Below are 26,083 nucleotides of genomic sequence, written 5' to 3'. Positions count from 1 at the left end.
TGAGTGCTTATAAGGGTTATCTCCTAAACCCGTAAAAAAGAGAAGAGTGGTGTAAAAGGTTATTGGCCTTCGCCTATTGAAGAAAAGCCTCTAGTGGACGCCGGTGACCTCGTCGGAGAATGAAGCCGAAAGTGGATATAGGTCACATTGACCGAACCACTTCAAAACTGTTGTATTCTCTGGTTTGCATTTTATTCTTGCTATTACCTTATTGCAAACCTCTTTAAGTGCTTACTGCCTTCAATTCATTTACGAACGATCGCAACGATGATTTTACTGCTGCACCCCCCCACCCCCCCCCCCCCCCCCCCCCCCCCCCCCCACTCTTAGTACCGACCCCGATACTAACATAACTAATAGAACTTGGACTCTCAGCCTCCTCCATGTCTATATACTAACAAAGCTATGCAAACATTATCCACCAGCTCATGAGATCTCAATCACCATTGATAACATCTTCATGTCACAGAAAACAGGAGAATAAATGCTGTTCTTATTAGTAATCCAATCGATTCGAGAACACACAGCCAACATTCACAAGTTGAATCAGATGAAGGCACCATATCAGAGAAACCTCAGCTGAACGAAGCTGAGCATCACTATCAAAAGAGAAAGAGCTGCGTTCACGGAGATCGCTGACTGTCCACTCCGTGGTGGCGAAGTCTGGGGTGCAGCGGTGACTGATGCCTTGTCAGAAAGATCTGCAACCGGCGGCAGTGGTGGATCTTGGATGTCGGCGACCGCAAGAACAGGCGCAGGGGCTTCGGCTGGAGGCAATGCTTCAGGCGAAACCAGTGAGAGGAGACTACCAGGCTCAACCGGTAAGATGGAGTAGGGCAATTTGGCATTCATGTTAGAGCATGGGCTCCCTACAAAAGATTCAATTTTAATCTCACATTGTTACACCTCAGGTACCAAGAGTTAATTGCTAAGACAATGATGAAATTTCAAGATCGAGTATACTTTGATAACAGTGTCTTTAAAGACACAAACAAACATAATTTATCAACATAGTAATAGTAGATCATATGCACTGAAAAACCTTAGTCAAACCAAGGCTTTAAATGTTGATCTCATACCAGCTCTGAAAAATTATTAGATTGATAAAATACTGGCACGCTAAGCAGTATTCTGACCTGCACCAATTGGCATTGAAATTTAAATACTGACTGGTGAGGTCCAGTTTTGATCTTTGGTCGGACCCATAAATATTGATTAATATGTATCACTCTGACCGGTATTAAAAACTAAGCAACAAACACAAAAGAATCACAGCAAAATTAGATGTTCTTATGGAGATCAATCCAATTTAGCGAAATCAGATTTTTAAAATAAGCTAAAACATGTATAAGTTTGATACTCACTCAAGTATGCGGCCAGAGTTGCTGGAAACTCGGTCACAACACCATCAACTTGAACACCTGCAACATAGGTAGCGAGCTCAACCATGGGGTCCGAGAAGTAATCAAATGCTATTGCCAAGAACTCGTTCCTCAGGACCGAAACATAAACAGATATGTTTGCTGCATGCATCTTATCAACCACGCCAGTGAAGGCAGAGACGAAGAAGCCTGAGTCAGCAACAATAGATGATCTAGGAAGGTTAACTGCATCTGCAGAGTGTTTGATCTCATCAACGGTTGGCTTTGGAGCATCACTTATTGTCTCCTTAACATAGAGTACTCGTTTGTAGCCAGAATTTTTCTTGAATGCAGAGAGGACTGCCGTATCATCAGACTGGATTAACACTTGCTTTTTTGGTAGTTTGTCGTAACTGGCATTTGTCAATGCGGTGGAGACTGCTTCTACGATCCCAAGACCTTTCTTTGAAGCGAGGTAACCAGCATTCTGCATAATAAGTGGCATTGATTGCATAGGTGCCTTGAAAGGTGTAAATTTGTACACTGGATAATCAACTAACAGTGGTTTCACTTGATCCCTTGACATATGCAGGCATGTAAATATGTATATATGTGTGTCATGCACAAAGCTCCATCCCTGTTTAAATCTAGCAGATAAAAGTTTGATATTGATTGTATCTTTAGGACAATGAACCATCTGATGCAAATGTTGAAGGAAAGCTATGCAATAGAAAACAAAAAGACAAGTACTAGTCGTGTTCATCATCAGAACAGTTTGGGTTCATTTATTTACTTAGGATCTTGTGATAAACTGTTAAAGTTTTTACCAACTAGGCTAAGCTAGCACCCTACATAAACACTTCACTTTTTATGGTCTTGAACTTATTCACCAGATTCAGGCTTAAACATGAGCACATGCTAATGAAAATCCAAAAGAAAACAAATCTCAAGAAAATCTTGATGACAAATTAAATTCCAAGTTCAAGTATAAATGGAGCAAATTGGTGTCCTTTTCCAACTGAAAAAATGCTAATATCATGTTCAACAGATATGCCGCTGAGAAATTATTTATAGCTGATTCATGTATACCTCTATGTTGATCAAAACTCCAGCGACTGTGCTCTTTTTTGCAAACTCCAAGAAGTCAGTCAGTGTCATGAACTTGCCCTGATTTTTGGCTGCTGGATTTCTTGCCAAGCCAGACTGAGACAATGGGGTTGTCAACTCCGCTGGAAGACATAACAAAAACATGAGATCGATAAGCTATGTTATTACTACTCCATAGCAACAAAATCAGTCCACAGAGAACATAAGCAAATAACAAGTTTCAAAGGTTATACAGGTCTAGAGAATTAGTAAACTAGCAAAGGTATTAGAACATTACTGAAAAGAAAAAAGTTCGAGACACTTCCCAGATGAAAAAGAAATCGACACTACTAAGATCACTATTTTGGAAAGTTAAGCATGTTAGCATTTAGGATACTAAGAAAGATCTTCAACATAAGGGATGAATTAGTAGCTACTTCATCAAAGATTAGGTCACCGGTAAGTGCAAAAATAGTGCCAACTAATGACTTGATTATATACATAAATCCTTTACACTTCAATGTCATCGGCAAACATAAAGTCAACAATGTAAATTCCTTACGCTTCAAGCTCTGAATCTCACTCCATGTGAGGTCAAATGAAAAGATTCCATTTTCTTTTTGTATCTCAGGCACTACTGTTGCTCGGGGCATAAACGTTTTTATTGCTGTTGTGTGACCCATAAGATCAGCTGAATCCAAACAGAAGACTACTCCATCCTTTGACATCTGCACTGAACAGTCAAGTATGTCAGCACCATCTTCTGCTGCTTGTTGATAGGCAAGATCAGTGCACCCCGCAAAGACCCCACTGGCACCATTGTGTGTTATAATTAGCGGTCTTCCTGCATCAAAATATGAAGAAGTATAAAGCAAGCATCCAAGCATCACTAGCAACCAAAAGCATTTAGAATTCTACAACAATGGACTAACATCAAAATAATTAAATTTACCTTCAGTGGGCAGCGTGTTGTTCTTGTTGTGTGCCAAACAAGCTGCTCAAACAAAAGGCATAAATAAATATAGATAGTAAACTTCAGAACAAAATAATTTAAAAGGTTTCATGATGTAAATATCATTATTCTGTTTAGTTGAAGAATTTTAGATATTCACATAATAACACTTCAGAAAAACAAAGTTATTTGTCATTGCAGTAAAGTAAGTTATCAACTAGTCAAGGTTCTATTAGTTGAAAAAATAAAATTGATTTTCAAAAACTTAGTAGTAATTCTTTCTAAGTCTGTACTTATATTAAGACATTTAATTTGTTATTTCAGGTTCATTCCAGTATTATAACATAAATTTGACAGTGCTTTTCCTTTTTGCCTCCAATTATTTAAAATAAGCATTATTTATAAACAATAGAAACTGGATCTTAAACATACATAATGACCATATATAAGGAAAAAAATTGTTTGTTAACTTTGTTTATACATAAAACATTTAAATAATAAGTTCTATAGCTATAGTTTTGGATAATGACATTAAAGATTTAAAATATATTGGCAGATAAGAAATATATGCCTACCCACAGCTTCTGATGCTGTCGAAGGAAAATCCGTAAGCACACCATCAACAGAGAAATTTGAGTTGTCAATAAACTGCAGGTACTCTGCAGTCGGATCAAAGCTATAGTTGTAACTTGCAGGCATGTCATTTGCAAAATTGGATGCATAAACTTCTAGGCCCAGGTTGTGAGCATCTGTGACCAAAGAAGTATGGGGCTCTAGATATTGATCTTTGTTAACGGGCCAGATGTAGCTTTTGGGAACAAGAATCCCAGAAGCAAATGACTTGATAGTGGAAAGATCATTTAGGAGAGCTTTATATGTTTGTTTAGCGGAAGGTTCCACATCATCCACTTCTAAGAATCGGAATATGAGCTTTGTCTTGCCACTTCTAAGCTTCCCACTCAGACTCTTCAGGAATGCTATTTCTGGAGAAGAGATATAGTCAATAACCATCTGTTCTGATGCTGTTGTAATGTAGGTTGCTACATCCTGTTTGTGTTCTTTAAAAAAGATGCTGTACTGCAAAAAATTTAAAAGAAAGTATTAAGTCAATAGCAGTATCAAATTTTTGGATAATTATCAAATATCATCTTGCTAGAAACAGACATGGGACACTTTAATGTGAACTTCTAAGAAGGAAACAGGTTTACAAGCCTCATGGACTTATCAAATTAGCAGCTACTTTCTTATGCCATATAGTCTAAGCTTGAAGGTTTCAGACAGAGAACCATCAAGGTTATTAATTGAGGGCAAGGTAGGTGTTAATATCCACATTAACTAGGACTTTGATCCTTACCTGCACATTTATCCAAAACTGATAAGGGTGAAGCCCAGTGACATCTTCCACCATGGATATTGGTAAACTCCCATCAAAGACACTTGGTCGAGTAAAAATATTTTGAATCACTTCAAAACAAAAAAAGTGAAGAAAGAAGAAATTAGATAATTCAGATATCCTAAGAAGGTCAAGGAACTAGTCATTACATGAATGAATGATCACAAATCAGTTCACACAGTATGAAGCAAAACCATGAGTACTATGTAATTCTATACATACATGTCTTGTTTATAAGAATCCACATGAATGAAGAAATTCATTGTAATCCACAAGAATAGAGCTAACTCCCGTAAATCAATAAGTTTGCACCAGAGATACAGTGAACAATGGAGGTAGTAATGTAATTGAGTGCCCTTGTATGTTACATATAATATAATATCAGATGCATGAAGTATGAATTTCCTACATGGATTGGGGCACAACTCACCTTGGCTCTTAAGGAACACTTTCATAGCCTAGTTTTTGGTATACTATGCAAACTTAATATATGATGATTGATTCAAAAATATTCTCACAAAAGGGACAACAAGTTTCCTTCGATGTAAGAATTATGTCTGCCTCATGCTTCTAAAGCCACTTTGTTGATATCTAAATTTACTCCTTGAGATTAAGACACTTCACCTCAAGAGGTCACAACCACATGAAAATCAACCAAAAATTGTTGTATATTTCTTCCTTGTCACTACTGCCAGTTAAATAGACACTATAAAAACCACTGAAACTACAGAAACTGGTATACTCACATGAGACATTGTTGTATATTTGGTCTGAAGTGAAATCAACTGAAAACCATCCAGTAAGAGGCTGTCCGTTTACAGAATAAGTTTTCTGCCCTTTAGGGAAGACAGATGAAATAGTTGTCGAATTATCAAGTCTCAAATCTGACTGGCAGATACCACCTCCATCTTTTGTTAATTGAAGATCACAAAGTAGAACCACATTTTTCAAACTTGTAGACTCTGCAATCTGGTATGCATATTGGCTAGACTCGGGGAAGATCCCAGAAAAGCCACCTCGCGCTACAACCACAGGAGCCTCACCTATAAAAAAAGATGTCTAAAATCATTATTTAATTTAATATAAGAGATAATTTACCAAAAAATGAAATAACACAAGATGATATTAGTAAATTAGGACATGAATAAAAAATCAAATCTTTATGTGTTGTGGGGAAAAAAAACTTGAAATGTTAAGAGCAAAAATGTTATCATCACAATATCTCATCATACACAACAAACTGAGATACAAATGAATAATAGCCAGTCTGGACGTTTTGTTTCAGGAGTCAGAAGAAAGTTACTCTAATTTTTATAAACAAATTTTAAACCTTCCACAGGCATGTCATAATATCATTTTATTGAAAAGCTAATTTGTTTCGCCACATGGTGTGTGTATGCTCGTGGAAATGCAATTTAAGGTCATTACGGGTTCAAACTGTATAAATTCTAAATTGTTTGTATAATAAAGCTGTATATTTTTCTTCTTTTTCAATTTTGTTCTTGGACAAGCAACAAAAGCAGTACCTATCACGTCTTGGAAGCTTAGATTGTCGCCTATCAAAACCCTACATCGAAGAAGATGACAGAACAGAGAGCAATCATACACACAGGGTTGAAATCATACCGCTCAAGGTCTGCCACTTTGCAGGAGGCTTCACAGCTGCGGCCCCATGAAGAAGCAAGATCAGCAGAAACACATTTAGCCTCATTCCCCCCGATTCCTAGAACGAATCCTGGAACCAGAAACAGAACAAATTTATTCCAGAACCAATGCTCAGATGATTTCTTCGTTGATAGAGAGATGGCAATCAAATTGGTCACGAAAACCAACCTCGCAGATTAGCAACTATGTTTTATGCGGTCCCCCAAATCAAAGGAAGGTTTCCTGGCGCTCAGGAAACCTGCAAACTATAAGAACGGAGAAGAAAGAGAATGAATGGAAGACCGATCCTACTTGCAAAAGAAGGCATGTTCATGAATTTATTCGTTGCTTTTTTGTTGTGGGGGAGGAAGAAAAAGTAATGGACGAGCTTAAATCTCTCTCGCTCTCTCCCTCTCCCTCTGTCTCTCTCTTACACATATCTTGGCGAAGCACTTGTCCTCGAACCTGAAACCGCCATCCTACAAACGCGCTCCCTCCCTTCGCGAAAGCAAGAGAGAAGAACCAAGTTTGACCGTCCACGTCGTTCGACATCCCCTCGCCCGTCGCAGACGATGAAGCTGGCGGCGGAATAAACCGGCCTTTTTCGGGCAACGTCTCCTCTGTACCCGCACCCCGAGGGAAACAACCGGTGATCTCATTCCCGGCATGCAATTGTAATCAGTATCATCTCTTCTCTTCTTTGTCTTCCACCACGCGTTGTTGATTCGCCGCTGCCAAGTATGGATCGCGTTTCTCTCTCTCTCTCTCTATCTCTCTCTCTCTCTCTCTCTCTGCTGTGTATCTGGACAACTGAATCTCCGAGGACCATCAATTTTCTACCTCTTTGCTTGACATTTAACGAGAGGTCTACCAAGCTATTCGTTCGAATGGACACGGAGCACATTCATCGATTGCGACTCTCAGTCACAGAGTTCTAGCTGAACTATACGCTCATAATAAATATATCCAGCAGGAAGGATTGAAGCCAGTGAGAATCATCACTTCATACAGATTCAATGGCCATGAAAAAGACGGAAAAGGAATGACTTACAAAGATGACGAACTAAAAGAAGAGACATCATAAGAACTTACTATGATCCCCGAATCCAATTGGATACAAAAAGAAGGTTGTTTTGACCGACAACGGAAGAACTGCATCAAATATTTCAAGAGACAACAACTCAAAAGTTAGATAGTCATGCCTAAATCCTGATAAAAATGAAAAAAAAAATAAATAGAGTAATTGACATCATAAGACGGCGCCGCAATACATACCATCACAGCCCAGAAAATTCAGATAGTAATACCGACACCGGGAAGAAATCATGCGTTACGACTGTCCCTCCTTCCTCGAGTAACTTTAAATTTTTTTTATCTGCATAATTTAACTGCTTAGCCTTTTTTTTTTAATAAAAAGTAACAGTCTAGTCTATAATTCATTAGGCTCCCATCAATATTTTTGAAAGTAGTAGATGATGTCAAGATTCCGAAAGACGAGCGAAACAAGATGCTCTCTCGAATATTACGATTGATAATATAAATCATAAAAATAAAAAAATAGATATATTAAATTGAAATCATATAAACTATTAAATTAAGCAATGTTTTCAAAAGGAGTGAAATTTGAGATGCAGTCCTAACTGCTAAGCAGTGTTTTTTAACGATTGTTATGTTCTAAGCATGTTTTCGTATCGATGCGATGTTGGCCCCAACTTTCAACTCTCGAATTCTAACTCCACCTCAATAGGGTACAACAAGAAGTTGAAAGTATTACTACTTATAAAATGTGAAAGAGAGATCTAAGAAGAAGATAAAGAAGTAACCGACAAACATGGAGGAAAATAGAAACCGAACAAAACTAGAGAGAGAGGGTGGCGGATGAAGCTGTGTGTCGTGGCAGACGGAGGATGCAGACGAAGGTAGGTGATGGACGAAGCAAACAGAGGTATAGTAACAGACGGAGTGATATAGTTTCACTTGTAGTATCTTTCACCGAATCGGACGCGAGCAGTGGGTGGGGTTGGGGCGTTAGGGTAAGTCATATTATTTGGTTCGATCGAACCAATTTACTCGTGCAATCAAACCCAAGCTTAAAGTCGACTCGATTTGGCTCAAGCGTTTGCCCGAGCAGGAATACTTGATTGAAATGTTGCAAAGGTCTCACCAACCCCTGACTGCCCTTTGAAAACACGGGGTCTGATCTATTTGGTTTTGAGTTTGAGAATGAAAGAGCTCGAGTTGTAGGCTGAACAAACTCCTCCTCCTCCTCCTACTGTTGTTGTACATCCAGCAACTAATTTGGTAGGTAGGTCACAGAGAGAGTTAAACTGTGGCCAGATATTTATTTAACAAGAGAGAGACTGTCAGCTTTAAGTTTCTATACATGTTATTTGGGAGTCAGTGGGCTCCATGGGGTGATTGATGTCTGGCTGCAAAATCCTAATCCTCTTGCTGACCCTTCCTTGATAACTATCCTCTCTCTCTCTCTCTCTCTCTACCTATGACAAAAGTATAACCATGCTGGGCATTGCAATTTGTGTATAGGGAACAACAACATGGCCCACATGCTCATCATATGCAGTGCACATAAGAAGTTAAACCATTTTACATCAGTAATGCCCTTCACTAATTATTTTATTCTTCAACAATTTTCTCCAATATGTTGAACTTAAACATCAGTATTTGGTTGTCACACATGGATGGATCCTGAAATATGGGTGAAACTATGAATTGCAGAGACATGAGCACCGAAAATAAATGGTCATTTTCCACCACCAAGAGAATAACAAAAAATAGGTGCCTTCAGTCTGGATGTGGAGTGTGGCTATGCTTAGTCAAGCAAGCAAAAATAGCCAACCCGAATGATGTCCAAAACAGCCGACTTACGAGAACACTGTGAACTCTCACAGAAACTTCATTTTCCCTCCTATCCTGGAATCTTTCAACCCAGGAACAAATCATCTATGATCTGACAAATTGATCATTTCATCACCAACAACTGGTCTCATCACCAATCGAAGTCAATGACAAAACATAAATAACATATTATACAATTTATGCTTCCAATTAGGACTACACTCGTTTGGAAGCCTCATGCAATGGTGCAATGGATCATTCTCTAGTATTTAGAACTGCATAGCTCAAACATCATATGATGCTTCAAATTCTCTCTCTGTTCATCATAGAGTTTCACAGGTTTCCTTTTCCTAGATGTAGGACTTCAGAGAAGGTGTTAGTGACATGCTTTTATAGGAAAAAACTGTAAATCTGACTATGAACTATAAGTATTTCCTTGTTATCATGAGAGGCTATACATACATACATCAGGCAGAGAAATAACGTGCAAAAATTAAATAGACGACTACTAGATTATGAAAATCAATTTTCATCACCGAAACAAAGATAGAAACTTTGATTACTGAATCAATCAGGTGGGCGAAGATATCTTGATTCGGGCTCAACCACGTAGCTCGAGGTTAGGCGCCATGGAAACGATATTGACTCGGGCTCAACCCACATAACTTGCTTAACTATAATGGAAATCAACCCAAAGAACAAGGAAGTCTACGATAGGTGGGGTTGATGGAACGGACCATACGTCGAACATGTAATCGGCAAGCTAGTGATAGATTCCAATATAGGTATTATTCTTTCGAAGGTTGCTCGCTCGCCGAGTGCAGGCAAAAGGGGGAGCCCTCGCACCTCCCCATGTGACAACGATGTGGTAACGAATCATGCAACTCTGACGATAACAATCGATAGTGTTGATTTCTCTGACGGTGTCCCACACAGTGCCGGAGTCTCCAATTGGGCAAACAAAAGAGACATGAATATGTCGTTTGGAATTTGACCTTAGGTCTCCTTACTCATTCTTTAAAAAAGAAAAATTATCTTTTTGTGCACCCTTATCATATGAAAAAAAATCAATTTATCCTTATTTTCATACAATTTGTTATTACCTTGTAGAGTCCATCGTACTTGCCTCACCCTTATGTAAGAAAAAAATGAGACTCTCATCACCCTCACGTGAGGAAGAATGAAGCACGATGACAACATCCCTCACGTGTAGAGACGGTCTAATAGAATTATTATATCGTTTATTGTACAAGAGCAGAGGCGATGGATCAAATGAGAGCTAAAAGTGAAGACAGAGGAAAAAAGAGGGGAGATCGATAGAGATGGATTTGAGCTGGGCAAAATGATTATTTATAAAAAAAAATTTATAATTTTTTTTAAAGTTATAATACTTTGCGAAGATTTCTCAAAAGATATAACTTTTTTTTTCAAAAATTTATTTTTTAAAAATATCGAAAAATAATTAATAATTTATCATCTTTTATATACTGTTAAATTAAAAATTATTTATTTATTTATTTATTTATGATGATGATGATGATGATATAGGTGTCAAGGTAACAACTACTGGGGTGGGGAAGAGGCACTACGAGGTTGCACGTATTATTCTTGTGTGACGGTTGACTTGGTTGCCTTCGGTTTGTTTGCATAAGAAGAAGAATGTGTTTGCCGACGTCCATGTGCTCCCATCACCGTTTAGGCTGAAGCGTGTCTCGCGAGCGAAAGCAAAATTTGGCATCTCCTCTCGCACGGGCCAAGTCATCTGGCTGGCTGGTGGCGCCTGTGACGGGAGACATGCTCGATCTACACGTGTGCGACGCCATCCGAAGCTGAACGGGCACGTGCTGCTCCAGCCGCTCCCTTCGTTCTCGGTCTTGCTTCGTAACGCGCGAGATAGTTAAGACCAGCGAGGAGACAAAGGGGTCCCTGGGTGAAGGACAGCTGGCGACGCGTAACCAATGCATGCCGAAGACACACGATTCCCCCAAATTTCGAATAATCCCTCTTTTGTTCGTTTCTTCCCCAGCCTCGCAACACTTGACTGGGGGTAGTTATGACTGTTACCTAAACGACTCAAGGACGGAAAACAGAGAAAATTGAAGTCCTTTCACAAGGAGAAAAAGGAATCCCGCCTCCCCACTCGTATAAGACTTGACTCATTTAGACAGTTACAAGCTCACGGAAACGTGTAGGAAAAGTAATCGAGCGCGGGCCGTGGGATGGGAGTCAAAGAGACAAGGAGGAGCCCCCCACCCGCCCCCACCCCCCCCCCCCCCCCCACCTCTTCCAATCACAGCGGCTGCGACGAAGTACGAAAAAGCCAATACTAATACGACGACAAACTACTATTTAATTAATTGATAGTGAACTAAAGCGACCGACCCAAAACCATCCTTTCTTTATACATAACAAAATTGCTTTAGCTCGAAGACGGCGGGACGCACCAAACGCGAAGCAAGACCTTCATACCACTTCCCGCACGCCCCATCTTTTCTCCTTCCAAATACCCATGACGTTATTGGAAGCAGCCGTCACACTCCTCCGAATGCCGTGGGTGTGGGCGTCGGCCCACCTCGTCGATCAGGAAAAGAGAGGAAAATAACGGGAGCGGCGAGCGGACGACGCGTGTTAACCGCCAGCTGTATCCCAGCCAAGCCGCCTGAACTGGAAGGAAGCGGACGGGCGCGCACAACTAAACGCCCTGCTAGCCCAGTCACGCCGACCGACGGCAGCCAGTCACCAACCCCTGTGCCTCTGCCCTCTATAAACCCCGCTACACCGCGAAGCCCTCTCCTTCGTCCTCTCTCTCTCTCTCTCTCTGACCGATCGGTCGAATTATGTGGGGGAAGGTTGTCGATTCCATGATGGCGGCAACCGGGAGCAGCAGCAGCAGCAAAGACGTCGATGGGATAAAGGGGCCGTGGAGCCCGGATGAGGACGCGGCGCTGCAGCGGCTGGTGCAGCGGCATGGGCCCCGGAATTGGTCGCTTATAAGCAAGTCCATCCCGGGGCGGTCCGGCAAGTCGTGCCGGCTGCGGTGGTGCAATCAGCTGTCCCCGCAAGTGGAGCACCGGCCTTTCACAGCGGAAGAGGACGAAATCATCATCCGAGCCCACCGCCGCTTCGGCAACAAGTGGGCGACCATCGCCCGCCTCCTCTCCGGCCGCACCGACAACGCCATCAAGAACCACTGGAACTCCACCCTCAAGCGCAAGTACACGCCGCTGTTCGGTGACGGCGGGTTCCAGCACTACTACAACACCATCATGGCGGTCAAGGCGGGCGCGGAGATCGATCATGAGGAGGCGGCGAGGCCGCTCAAAAGGGCCAGCAGCGACGGGTCTGTGCTCTTGTCGGGCAGAACAGGGATGTGCTCGAACCCTGGAAGCCCGTCGGGCTCTGATCTCAGCGATTCTGGCCATCACAGCCACCCGGTTACTGTAACCGGCGCCGTCATGCCTCCATCCTCTTCCCCTCACCAATCCCATCAGATGAAACAAATCACAGCTGCTATCACCGACACCACCACTCCCCTCATCATCTACGAGGATCCAGTAACCTCCCTCACCCTCTCCCTCCCCCTCCCCCTCCCCGGAACAGCTCACATGGACACCTCCGAGCCACATCACCAGAGAAGCACCGACAACAACAACCACCAGAACCCGCTCCAACTGCTGCCGATCTCTGATCACACCCCGTGGCCGAAGCCGCAGCGGTGCTCCACCACGGCCTCCGCAGCTTCCGCCGAGGAGGAGCGGCGGCCGGAGCCTTTCCCTTTAAGCGCGGAGGTCCTGGCGGTCATGCAAGAGATGATCTGCGAGGAGGTGAAGTGCTACATGGCGGGTCTGGAGCACCATGAGGTGCGGCATGCAGAGAGCGTCCGCGACACCGATATCAATCGCATCGGACTGACAAAGATCGAATAACGTATCATTTATCCCAAGGAATCAATGGACGAAGGGAAGAACACTTGTCGAACATATCCAACAAAGAAAAAGAAGGTCGACTTGTTGATCTCGAGGTCTTCATAATATTACAATATCTTTTTCACTTTTCCTTTGTTAAGGAAAAACAAGAAAAATATGTACAGTGAAAGAAGCAGATGGAGGATGAGGTAGAGGAAAGAGTTTCGATGTCTGTTAGATGTAGACCTGCAAAATTACAAGAAAAAAAGAAAATGCAAAAAGGTTCACTCCTTGTTTCGTTCTGGACTCTCGTATCTACCGTTACACCGTTGAAATGTGTGTGGACTTGGAAGCAGGTGACAGTAACCGATAGTCTTTGCCAGCCGATACTTTGATCATTCATTAGCAACTACTGGCGGGATAAGGGTGTGCCACAGTTGTATGTTTCTGAGGAGCATCAGAAGAATCAAATTTTGAGGTGGTCTCCAAAAAGAGAACAGCAAATAGGTCAGGTCAGACTGACTTGAGTGCCGTGTGATGCAACACTGTGCACCCCTTCCTACCTGGGTTCTTCTTATCCGCAGGAATTTAAAAATAAAAAGAATAATAAGACGTTCACGGCACGGATCGGATCGGAAGGTAAAAAAAAGGTAGGCTTGTTTGATTAGTAGATGGTTTTGGGACTAAATAATGGGGTTTTGATAGAGATTATCACCTTGGTTGGATGCCAGTTGGATAGCAGTTTCTAGTTAATTTATTTGGCTTTCAGGTTTGACCATCGCACCCTAAGGCTTCCGAAATCGAAGAGACCATCTCCGTCTGTCTCTCTACTGGTTCGATGAGTCAACTTGGGATTCAAACATCATCAACATCGCCCATCATCGATTGCATAGAGTATCAAAAATGTCCATGATTTTTTATATTGCTCCAAATCAGTAAATCAAAGACACCATTGTTGTTTTTTAGTGTCGTCACTTAACCATGTTAAATTCCACAAGTAGACTTACCATCTCCGTCAACATCTTCTTTGAAGATTCTTTAGCCATTCTCTATCAACATCTCTAAGGTAGGTCTTCTGGCGGAGAGCCAGCGACACTTGAAAAGCCAAAACGCATAATCAGCAAAATGCCAAGACTGATTAATTCACAAATTTGGGCTCAATAAGAAGGTCGAATGTTTGTGGACAAGAATGAAAACAGGTTGAGGTAGACCAGTTTGGCCAAACCAACAAAGCCAACAGATCCCATCAAAACAATGACAGAGAGCCGATAGTTACCTCACATTATGTTTGACAGCATTTGATTCAAGAACAAGCTTAAGGGATAAAAGGGAAGACAGGGAATGCAAAATTAATCAGACAAGACATTTTCATTATAAAAAGAACATACCAAGGGAAGCTTCATTTAGGCAAAGGTAAGAATATACAAGTGGAACTGCCTGTAGATGTTGGCTATGTTCTACATGGAATAATGATGTGACATCGGGTGGTGCAGACTTATACATCAGATCACACCATAAGACGATGGACCTTCGCCATGATACTAGTCTATGAATCAACTTTTTGTTCCTAATCAATAAACTGCAAGATTGAAAGCACTCCAAAGACAAAGATTTAGCAAAGATCTAAACTCAGTCAAATCAAAAGGAAAAGTAAATGCAAAGTTGATACACTGCTTGCGTTAAGGAACGTGATATGAATTCATGTATACTTATCTTCTCAACTTGTTGCAGAAGGAAAAAATTCCTTTAGAATCTTCCAAACTTGGATAATGATGACAATGATTGCTTTGGAAACATTATCATATCATCTCTTCCCGTAGAAGGAAGCCCAAATTAACTGTCTATAAAAATATAAATATGAGACAGGTAATATTAACTCTGTATAGAAATGGTGTAACAAATCCAATGATTATCCCATTAAAGCAGGTATATAGAAAACAATACCGGGTTTAATATAATGCCAAATAGGTAGACAAGCTTATTCGCTAGCTTAGAAAACTATATGAACATGGGATCGACATCTCCTTTTTTTTTTTAAATTTTTTCCTTTTAATAATGAAAACCAACTTTGGAAAAGAAACAAGGACAAAATATAGTTCTCAATTTAAGCATTGAAAAGGAAAAATAAACGGAAGGCACACAAGTATCAAGTCTGTATTCCTTTATCATCATCCGTTTAATCTTCAGTGGCTGATATGATATGATATCCCAATGAATATCTAGTACTCTCTTTTTGTTTATTCTGACAGAGAAGGGAAAAAAAAGTATTCATGGTGACCAGAAATTAAAAAAAAATCTTAATGATATTACTATGATTTCAAAGAAGCAAAAAAAAAAATCATAATATGATTACTACATAGCACATGACAAGAAAAAGCAAAAAAAAAATTCTTTTAGGATAAAACAAAATCCATCTTAGAACTCAGTAAATCAATGAATTAATATTTGATTCAGACTTATAGTTAATTATCAAACTTAAATACAACCAACAACAAAAATGAGGAATATACACCAAATCCATAACTAAAAATGCCCCAAGATGCACAAAGTATTTATTCCAAAATATTTAGTTTTTTATTTGATTTACTGATAAAAAAACAATGCAACAAACCTTAAATTATATCATAAAAATATAATTTTGAAGAAAGTATGTTGGCTTTTACATAATTGTCGTTCAAGACTTGTATGATAACATATTCATGATCGTCTAATGTCTTTTAAAAATATCATAAGTTCTTGGATATAACTTACATATACATAACTAAAAAATAATTGAGCAAGTAATTCTCTCTCTCTAGTGTTCCAGTGAGAGAGCTTCTTGCAACCAACCTCCCTACTCCCCCTTACAACTGTGTTTCCCCTACCTTCCTCTCAAGCCCTTGTTAACCATGCCAATCCCCTGGCCCCCAGGCCTACAGCCCTTGTGTAGTCTCCTCCCTCCTCCTCGACCTTTTTAAGACAATGAGTGGGGTAGGAGAGAGGCAGGCTAATGCCGCCATGGGTGAATTGCTTGGAAGAATCTAATGTCGGTCCGGCCTCTGCATTAAGCTTGATGTCAAGGAGGTCACCCAATGTTACAAGGAATGACAAACAGGCCTTTATGGCAAATTCCTTGGTAAGACCCCACTAGAACTTCTCAAATCCCTACTTCCTACGATTTGGGGCCTAGCTTCCAATTGTACTATCATGGATTTGGTCAGTAGATTTTTCTACTTTAGTTTTCACACAATGGAGGAGAGGAACCATGTCCTATTAGGAGGCCCTTGGTTTTTTAGGGGACAACCATTAACCCTCATCCACTGGAAGTCAAAATTCTAGTCGATTATAGAGAGGATTGACTTTATTCCCACTTGGTTACCGCTTTTTGGTCTCCCCTTGAGCTCTTCCAACCCAACTTCCTTTCCCAGATAGGCAAATTTCTAAAGGTAAACCAAGTTAAATTATCACGTTCCAGCGGCAAGGTCACCTGAGTTTGTGTCCTAAACATAACTCTCCCTATTCCCCAAGGTATTGGATACATGTAGGCAGCACCCATTTCTTCCAATTTATCACTTACGAAAACCTTCTCAACATCTTGCTTTAAATGCGGGAAGGTTGGCCATCGCACATCCAACAACGAGCTTTCGTCTCATCCTCAACCTCTTGAGCCTTCACTAGAGCACTCTTGAGATTTCCCAACAACCCCCTCTAGAAGATAACAACCTACTATACATGTAATCAAATCAAATAGTTAAGTTAGAAATTAATTTTTATTTTCTTATTTACCATTATAATTTAGAAAATATTAATCTTATTTTCTTGTTTGCTATTACGAATTAAGAAATGACTATCAAGCATTCCAAATAGAGTGATATCATATTTATTAGTATATTAAATAGAAATAATTCATATTAAATAAATATAAAAATTAAAATAAATTTTCTTCAATGGAGGCTCACCTCCTCCTATTTAAGGAAAAGGATTTCTCTTTTTCGTTCCTCACCTAACTGAGCCCAACAGCGGGAGGAACGAGGAGTTACACCTTATTGACGAGAGGTAGGTTTCCCTACCTTTCTTGAAATTAAAAGTTTTTATTTTGATTACTTAAATGTTAAAATTTTTATAGTTTGAAAATATTTATCATTCTTTTTAATGCCAAAATATTTATTGTTGGATTAAGATATGTTATCTGAAGTTTTTAAAGGATTCTTCAATCCTCTTAAAGGTTTCTTTGGATTTAAATACTCTGAAATTATACATGTTTTATGTATTGGATTAGGAATATATGATATTGAATATATTGCAGTTTACCTTTTAATTTTATCTGGATTAAAATATTACTATTAGTAGTTCAAAATATATATATATATATTTCTTAATCCTTTAATGGTTAAAATTTTTATTGCTAGATTATAATATATTATCTTAAAATTTTTTATCCCTGTTAAGATTTAGAATTTTATTATTTGATTAGATTATGTTGAAATTATTCATGTTCATATATATTGAAAATATGATTTCTATTGAAAAAATAATTTCTAATTCTTATTAAATTTAAAATATCTTTCAATCTTATTCTTTAATCTGTTATGTTTTAATATATTATTGTTAATAAATATATATTGTTATAATTAAATATTAATGAAATTGGATAGGCATAGGTTTAGAACAACCCGTAAATTAGGCCTAACCTATAAGTCAAGCCACAGCCCATTAGCTAGGCCCAGTCAGCAGACTAGGCCCAACCCATAAGCTAGGCTTAACCCGTGGGTCAGGCCCTAGCCCGTAGGCAAACCCAGTCCATCCCAACATGGGCAATCATGTGTGACATATATGATCAATCCATAGGCCAAAGTAGGCCCAACCTACTATGGTGCATGTACAGTAGTTATGTGCAGTGCACATGACCAGTATATGAGTCGGTCTAACCTAGTCCAATATTATGTAATTGTTTGAATTGAGCCCAAACATTAATTGAACTAAACCAAACTTGATTAGTCTAGATCAATTCAAGGTGATTCCAAATTGGTTTGACTTATTCAAGTCAGTTTAACACAGTGATTTAAAAAGGCGCTCAAGCGCTCGCCTAGGCGCTGGGGCGAGGTGAGGCCCGAGCGCCTCGCTAATCTCCCAGACGGCGCGCTTCAAACAGGCGCCGCCTAGGCGCTCGCCCGAGCCCAAGCGCTGGGCGCTTCGGGCGAGCGCCTGGGTTAACCAAGGCAACCGAACCAGGATTTTAGGTCTGGTTCGGTCCTGGTTCGATCTCTGATGGTTAGTTGGTTCAATCGAACCAACTAAAATTGATATAAGTGAGAACCCAACCCTAACCCTCGTCGTCGCTGTTGTCGCTCCTGATCCCGATCCCGATCCCGATCTCGCTACTCGCCGCTGTCGCTGTTCGCAAACGCTGCCGCTGTCGCTGCTCGCAAACGCTGCTCGCGGCTGTCGCTGCTCGCAAACGCTGCCGCTGTCGCCGCTCGCGCCTCCCGCTGCTCGCCGCTCCCGCTCCCGCTACCGCTGCCATTGCTCGCCGCTGCCACTGCTGCTGTCGCCGCTCGCCGCTGTCGCCTCCTCTTTTCTCAGTCAGCAGGCTTATACTGTTAATATTAAGTTTATTTGAAATGATTAATTTTCAATACTGTTAATAGATTAATAATATATTATTTTGATTTTAATGTTGTTAATTTTTATTTATTTGAAATTATTGCTAGGTTTCAACATAAATGGTAAGTGTAGAGAGCAACTCAATAGAGTCTCCAATGGTATAAAAAAAAATCCTGCATGGAAGTATAATTATTTGAAGGATCCGAAAGATCCTAATGCAGTGACTTGCATATTCTACGACAAGACTACTAGAGGTGGTCTTTTTCGTGCAGAACAACATTTAGTAGAAAATTTCAAGAATGCAGCAGCTTGCAAAAAGTGTCCACTTGAGGTAAAAGAAGAGTTGCTAAGTAATATGAATGAAAAGAAGATACAAAAGAATGAATCTTACGGGAATTTACCAGAAGACAATGTTGAACATCTCAGGGATGAAGAAGAAGATTATTCTATGAGTATTAACCCAAGTAAAAAAAGAGTATACGACAAAAAAGGAAAAGAAGTTATGAGTACTAAGAAAGGTAAAAAAGGACCGATGGATCTATATATGTTTCAAGGATCCCAGAAACAATAAGGGCAAGCAGGAGGCTCAAAATTTAGACAAACAAATATAAGTGATGCTTGTGATAAAGAAATAAGAGGAAGAACAATTCAGCACATTGCTCGCTTCTTCTATCAGGCTGGTCTTCCCCTTAGTACAACTCGTTTAAACAGTTTTAAGGATATGATTGAAGCTATTGGAAGATATGGTACAGGATTAAAACCTCCAAGTTATTATGAGATGCGAGTTCCATTGCTGCAAAAAGAGTTGAATTATACAAATGACTTACTAAAGGGTCATAAAGAATCATGGGCAACACATGGTTGCTCTATTATGTCAGATGTTTGGACTGACAGGAGGCGCAGGAGTATAATTAATTTTATGGTTAATTGTTCTTTAGGGATTATGTTTGTGAAGTCAATAGATGCTTCATCTTTTGTAAAATCTGGAGACAAGATATATGATTTACTTAACAACTTCGTGGAAGAAATTGGAGAACAAAATATCGTTCAAATCATAACCGACAATGGAAACAACTATGTTTTAGCTGGTAATATTCATCTTTTGAATTTGTTAATTATTTTATCTTCAATTAAGTGTGTTAAACTCTTAAGTCTTATCATTTTTGTTATCCTTTATCTCAGGTAAATTGCTTCAATAAAAAAGACAACACTTGTATTGGACTCCATGTGCAGCACATTGTATTGATTTAATGTTGGAGGATATTGGAAAGATCTTAGAAATCAAGAAAACCTTAGAAAGGGCAATTTTTGTTGTTGGATTTCTTTATAATCACATTGGGGCTTTGAATATGATGAGAGAATTTACAGGAAATAAAGAATTAGTGAGACATGGTGTCACCCGATTTGCTACTTCATTCTTGATATTATAGAGCATGCATCGTCAAAAATATACTCTGAGAAATATATTTACCTCTGAGAAATGAGTGACAAGCAACCGTGCAAAAGAAGCAAAAGACAAGAGGGCTGTTGATATCATCTTAATGCCATCCTTTTGGAATCATATAGTTTATATATTAAAGGTAATGGACCCTCTTGTTCGAGTCCTTCGGTTGGTGGATAATGAAAATAAGTCTGCAATGGGATATATTTATGAGGCTATGGATAGAGCAAAGGAGACGATTAAAAGATCTTTTAATGAAAATGAAGAAAAATATGAGAAAATTTTTACAATCATTGACGAAAGATGGAATTATCAACTTTATCGTCCCTTACATGCAGTAAGATATTATTTGAACCCTGAATTCTTTTATAAGATTAAATCTGTTGAATTTGATGCAGAAGTTTTGAGTGGGTTATATCAGTGCGTTGCAAGATTAGTTCCCAGCCTTGAGGTTCAAGATAAGATTATTCATGAATTATCTTTATATAAAAATATCGAAGGTCTTTTTGGAATTCCAATTGCCGTTCGATCCAGGACAACTACGTCTCCAGGTATTAATAATTTGATATAATTAATTTCATATATATTATGTTACTATGTTATTGCTAATAATAACATAAATTTTACAGCTGAATGGTGGAGTCTATTTGGAAATTCCACCCCGAACTTACAGCAATTTGCTATCAAAGTACTTAGTTTGACATATAGTGCTTCGGGTTGTGAGCGAAACTGGAGTGTCTTTGAGCATGTAAGGATCACTAAATATTTTTGTTTTAATTAATTTATTTATTTAGATATATGTATTAATATATTTTTAAATTATATGACATGACATATTCACTCGAAGAGAAGAAATCGGTTAGAATATTAACGATTGCACGATCTTGTTTACATAAAGTATAATCAAGCTTTGAAGGCTCGTCATGATTTGCAAAATAGATTTGATTCAATCTCATTGCAAGATATTGATGATTCAAATGAGTGGTTAGTAGGAGAAATGGGTGCTAACTTGCAAGATGCTGAAGACGAGCTTGTATTTGAAGATGATAGATTGACATGGGGAGATGTGGCAAGAGCTTTAGGTGCTGGAGAATTACAAATATATACAAGACAGATGTCAAAGAGAAAAATGAATGCAAAAGCATCAAGCTCGGCTCGTGCTATTGTTGAAGACATAGAGAATGAAACATATCTTGATGAAGAGGAAGGAATCGAAGGACAAGAGGAAGAAGACGAATTCATTGAAGATGATTTGTGTGAAAATGACGATAATATTGATTATGATGAATGACTTTAATGTAAAATTTTATTGTTTTGAATTTTGAAACTTTTTGTTAATGTGACATTATGATTTTGTATCTTAGATTTTCTTAATTTAATAGCATATTTTTATTTAAAATTTTAAATAATTATATTTATTAATTATATTATATATTTTTATATTTTAGCGCCTCGCTTTGCTCGGGCGAGCGCCTAGTGCCTCGAGCGTTTTTGGACCTTGACGCCTAGCGCTTTTTAAATCATTGGTTTAACCTAAATTGAACATAATCTAGTCCAAATTATACAAGTCTAGGATAGTTTCAGACCAATTAAATGAATATTAAAGATCGGTTCAGTTAGGTTCTAATAAATCAAGTTCAATCGGATCGATTGAACTAGGGTTCAAGTCAATTGAGGGCTAATTTGTATTATTTGATATTGATGATATTTGAAAGATATGTTTTAAATATGTTATTTCATCTCGATATAGACATAACCAGTGTGAGATTATGTTATTTTCCTACCAAGGGCAGGTAGAGCGATTCCGTTCGGGAATTAACAAGCCATTAGATGTGATGGCTGGACGGTTCCTCCATCCGCTGTTAGGAGGAACGTGTCACTTTGGCGGGTGAGGGACACCACTCCATCCGCTGTTGGGAAGCGATTCCCTTCGGGAATTAGCAAGCCGTTAGACGTGACGGCTGGACGGTTCCTCCATCCGCTGTTGGGAGGAACATGTCCTCACTTTGGCGGGTGAGAGACACCACTCCATCCGCTGTTGGGAGTGCAATATGAGTTTCCCTCCATCTACTGTTGGAAAAACACAAACTCATCCCCTAGGATAAAGCCACTCCATCCGCTGTTGGGGGAGTGCTCCTTCGGGTATTTGATATATACCAATGGGATGATTGATTTTTGATTATGTATTTATTTTGAGTTGACTTTTGGGGTTCCTACTCAGCGTTGCTGAATTTTTCTTGTTTTTTATTTTCAGAGTAGCCTCCCACTAGCACTAAATAGGATTCCAATAGAGAGCGGACCTTCCTCTACTGCTCGGTAGAGCCACTTGAATGATTCTTGGAGTTAACATCACTATGTTTACTTTTCTACTTATGATTTGATGAATAAATAAATTATAATAAATATTTATAAATAATGAATAAAGTGATACTTATTTACTTGGCTCTGAATGTGTGAAAAGATGTGATAAAAAAAAAAATCTAGGATGTGATACCTTTTTATGGTATCAGAGCATGATCTAGAGACTGTAGGTGTTTAAGTCCCTTGATTGACTTTAATCAATTTTTGTATTTAACCTATTGTAGGAATAATAGAGCCAATTCCAGAGAATAACGATCTGTCACTCGGGGTGCTCATGGTCACAATGCTACTGGTCTACGCACTCGGAGAGATGTTTGAGCAAACAATAACTTTGAAGTTTCACACATCGTAGAGCAAATCCAGTCCTCACGTACACCTGTCATTGATTATGTGCCAGCTTCTCCAATTTCGCAGAATGCACCTCATGCCCCAGCACCCGTCAATGCTCCAGATGACGTACACGGAGTCCTCAATGCTATTAAAGGATACTTTGAGCGTCAGGAAGAGCGAGATGGAATTCCGTAGGGTATAAATAATACCTTGGATCACTTTAAGAGATTGGGACCACCAATTTTTGAGGGCAAATCAGATCCAATCTTTGTTGAACGTTGGATTTGTCAAGTGGAGAAGACAACCGAAACTATCGAATGTAAGGAAAATGAGAAAGTGCCTTTCACTTCTTTCATTTTGGAAGGGAAGGCAAAAACTTGGTAGACCTAAAAAAGGAGGATGCTAGAGGCTAGAGGTAATGTGATGACTTGGGAGGAGTTTAAAGATGCATTTTATGAGCAGTTCTTTTCCGATTCAGTTCGCTTTGAGAAGCAACAAGAGTTCCTTAGCATCCACCAAGGAAGTAGAATCGTAAAGGAATATAATCATTATTTCATTGAACTGGCTCAATTCTCTCCACATATTGCTTTTAATGAAAATCAAAGAGCTTGTCATTTTGAGAGAGGACTTCGATCATCAATTAGAAAGTCCATTGCAGTATTGATTTTACCAACATATGTTGAAGTGTTAAATCGAGCTTTGGTGGTGGAGAAATTGGATAATGAACTACAACGAGCAAATGATCGAAAGCGACCTTTTAGTACCACACCATCGACATATGGGGGATCACACTATGGACTTTCAAACAGTTTAGACATCAACAGGCAAGAGCTCCTAGTAATCAAGTCGTCATAAGATGCTACTTCTGTGGGAAGATGGATCATGTTTCCGCCTCATGCCCCATGGGACAACGTGTATGCTTTTATTGTCAACAACTGGGGCACACGTCAAAGGATTGCCCTCGGAAGCAATATCAACGGCAAGCTCCACCCCAAACAGTTGGACAACAACAACTAAGACTCATAGAGGGAGGTCAAGCGAGAATCTATGCATTGACCCACTAGGATGCTGAAGCCTCGGGATCTATTATTAAAGGTATCATCACACTCTGTGGTATGCCTGCATATGTGCTTATAGATTCTAGTTCTACGTATTCTTTTATATCACCCTATTTTGCTATGAAACTGCATAGGAATCGTGAAACAATGAGTAATGCATTAATGGTAGTAACACCAGTTGGAAACTCTTTGATAGTTGATCAGATATATAAAAACTGTATTATTACTATTGAAAGTCACGAATTGTTAGTAGATCTTATTCTACTAGAATTTCAAGATTTCGATGCTATCTTGGGTATGGACTGACTTTCAGCATATCATGCAAGTGTCGATTGTTTCCAGAAGACCGTTACTCACCCCTAGATCAACCACCTTTTAAGTTCATTGGGATTCAAGAAAAACTCCCTCCTATTATTTCAACTTTGAGTGCTACCCAACTATTACTGAAAGGATGTAAAGGATACTTAGCCTTCATTTCTGGAGAAGAATCTAAGAAGCCAGTATTAAAGGACATCCTCATTGTACGGGATTTTCCATATGTTTTTCCTGAAGATCTACTTGCATTGCCACCGAACAAGCAGATTGAATTTACGATTGATCTTCTACCTGACACTGCACTTATTTCTAAACCCATGTATAGAATGACATTAATTGAGTTGGTAGAGTTAAAGAAACAAATCCAGGAGCTTTTGGAAAAGGGTTTTATTCAACCTAGTGAAACACCTTGGGGTGCCCCTATCCTATTTGTGAAGAAGAAAGATAAATCTATGCGACTATACATCGATTATAAACAACTCAACCAAGTGACCATGAAGAATAAATATCCCCTTCCCTGAATAGATGACCTATTTGAACTACTTCAAGGTACTCAAGTATACTCGAAGATTGATTTGAGATCCGGATATCATTAACTGAAGATAAGGAAAGGAGACATACAAAAAACTACTTTTAGAATAAGATATAGTCATTATGAATTCTTAGTAATACCTTTCGGACTCACAAATGCACCGGCTACCTTCATGGGTCTTATGAATAAGGTGTTCCATCCTTATCTTGATAAATTTGTAATTATGTTCATTAATGATATCTTGATCTACTCCAAAAGCAAAGTAGAGCATGAACACTATCTTAAGATGGTTTTGGAAGTCCTAAAGTAAGAGAAACTATATGCCAAATTAAACAAGTACAATTTCTAGCTCAATGAAGTTATGTTTCTTGGTCATGTAATTTCAAGTATTGGTATATCTGTTGACCCTCACAAATTGAAGTCGTGTTAAAATGGAAGCAATCTTTTAATGTTTAAGATATTAGAAGCTTCTTGGGTTTGGTGGGATATTATTGAAGATTCATAGAAAGTTTTTAAAAAATTACAGTACCATTGACCAGGTTGACACAAAAGAATATAAAGTTTGGGATGATAAATGTCACCGAAGTTTTCAAGAATCGGAAGAAATTCATTTTATAGTGTATAGCGATGGCTCACTACAAGAGCTTGATTGTATTCTAATGCAAAACGAGAAGGTAATTGCTTATGCATCCAGGCAATTAAATCCTTGAAAGAAGAACTATCCTACTCATATGAAGGAATTTCGGTCCAATAAAAATCATCTCTAAGATTCGATCGCCAATTTTTTTTCCTAGAAGCAAGAAAAAGATAGAACAATTGCGATCAGATCCAAGGATCAGAACCCTCACCTTGTATAGATTTCTTGATCTCTAGCGTGAGGGCCGTGAGGTAAGCCGATCTCCGATTCCTCGAGGGCTGTTGCATCCTCCCCATCCCCGAGGCACGGAAGCATTAAAAGGGGCAAATGCGAAACCCCACCCTCAGGAACTCTCCCCTCCCTCACCCTAATCCCACCATCGCCTTGGGCTGCTTAAGGATGGAAGGGCTTTCTTTATTAATGTCCCGCCTTTATATAAGCGTCGGACGTTGACATGTCGGCTCCAATTGCTCCGTCGCCCAAAACGTAGGTTTTCCGCCTATATAAAACCATATGATGATGACGTGTCAATAATAATCACTCTTTTATCCCAAACGGACGTTCAAGAGAATAGTTATTATCGAGTGAACGGAAATGGGTAAGTATGAGTTGAATTACCATTTTGTCCA

General features: G+C 39.2%; 2 protein-coding genes and 1 long non-coding RNA gene across 3 annotated transcripts; 1 reads left to right on the top strand and 2 right to left on the bottom strand.

Moving 5' to 3' along the window:
* Positions 1-429: 429 nt before the first annotated feature.
* Positions 430-6,763, bottom strand: LOC135616156 (glycerophosphodiester phosphodiesterase GDPDL6-like). The gene is made up of 10 exons (XM_065115343.1): positions 6,626-6,763; positions 6,419-6,527; positions 5,539-5,835; positions 4,754-4,863; positions 3,975-4,476; positions 3,400-3,441; positions 3,010-3,291; positions 2,451-2,590; positions 1,365-1,848; positions 430-869 (listed from the first exon to the last, which is right to left on the bottom strand). The coding sequence occupies exons 2-10, from the start codon at positions 6,501-6,503 to the stop codon at positions 565-567; spliced, it is 2,247 nt and encodes a 748-aa protein (XP_064971415.1). The 5' UTR covers positions 6,504-6,527; positions 6,626-6,763; the 3' UTR covers positions 430-564.
* A 4,913-nt stretch (positions 6,764-11,676) lies between these two features.
* LOC135617334 (transcription factor MYB44-like) lies at positions 11,677-13,499 on the top strand. Its single transcript, XM_065117429.1, has one exon. It carries the CDS (start codon positions 12,130-12,132, stop codon positions 13,216-13,218), a length of 1,089 nt encoding a protein of 362 aa, XP_064973501.1. The 5' UTR covers positions 11,677-12,129; the 3' UTR covers positions 13,219-13,499.
* Positions 13,500-14,539: 1,040 nt separating this feature from the next.
* On the bottom strand, positions 14,540-25,842 carry LOC108951862 (uncharacterized). Its single transcript, XR_010488680.1, has 2 exons — positions 25,666-25,842; positions 14,540-15,038 (listed from the first exon to the last, which is right to left on the bottom strand). It is a non-coding gene; the product is annotated as an uncharacterized LOC108951862 (long non-coding RNA).
* Between the last annotated feature and the right edge of the window lie 241 nt (positions 25,843-26,083).

The sequence above is a fragment of the Musa acuminata genome, chromosome BXJ2-7 (assembly GCF_036884655.1).
Source record: "Musa acuminata AAA Group cultivar baxijiao chromosome BXJ2-7, Cavendish_Baxijiao_AAA, whole genome shotgun sequence".
Lineage (NCBI taxonomy): Eukaryota > Viridiplantae > Streptophyta > Magnoliopsida > Zingiberales > Musaceae > Musa > Musa acuminata.
This window is presented reverse-complemented; position numbering and strand designations above follow the sequence as displayed.

Coding starts and splice junctions, on each gene's coding strand:
- LOC135617334 (XM_065117429.1), top strand. CDS start 12,130: ATGTGGGGGAAGGTTGTCGATTCCATGATGGCGGCAACCGGGAGCAGC.
- LOC135616156 (XM_065115343.1), bottom strand. CDS start 6,503: ATGAGGCTAAATGTGTTTCTGCTGATCTTGCTTCTTCATGGGGCCGCA. Junction 5,836..6,418: donor AAAGTGGCAGACCTTGAGCG/GTATGATTTCAA, acceptor CTTTTTTTATAG/GTGAGGCTCCTGTGGTTGTA. Junction 870..1,364: donor AACTCTGGCCGCATACTTGA/GTGAGTATCAAA, acceptor AATCTTTTGTAG/GGAGCCCATGCTCTAACATG.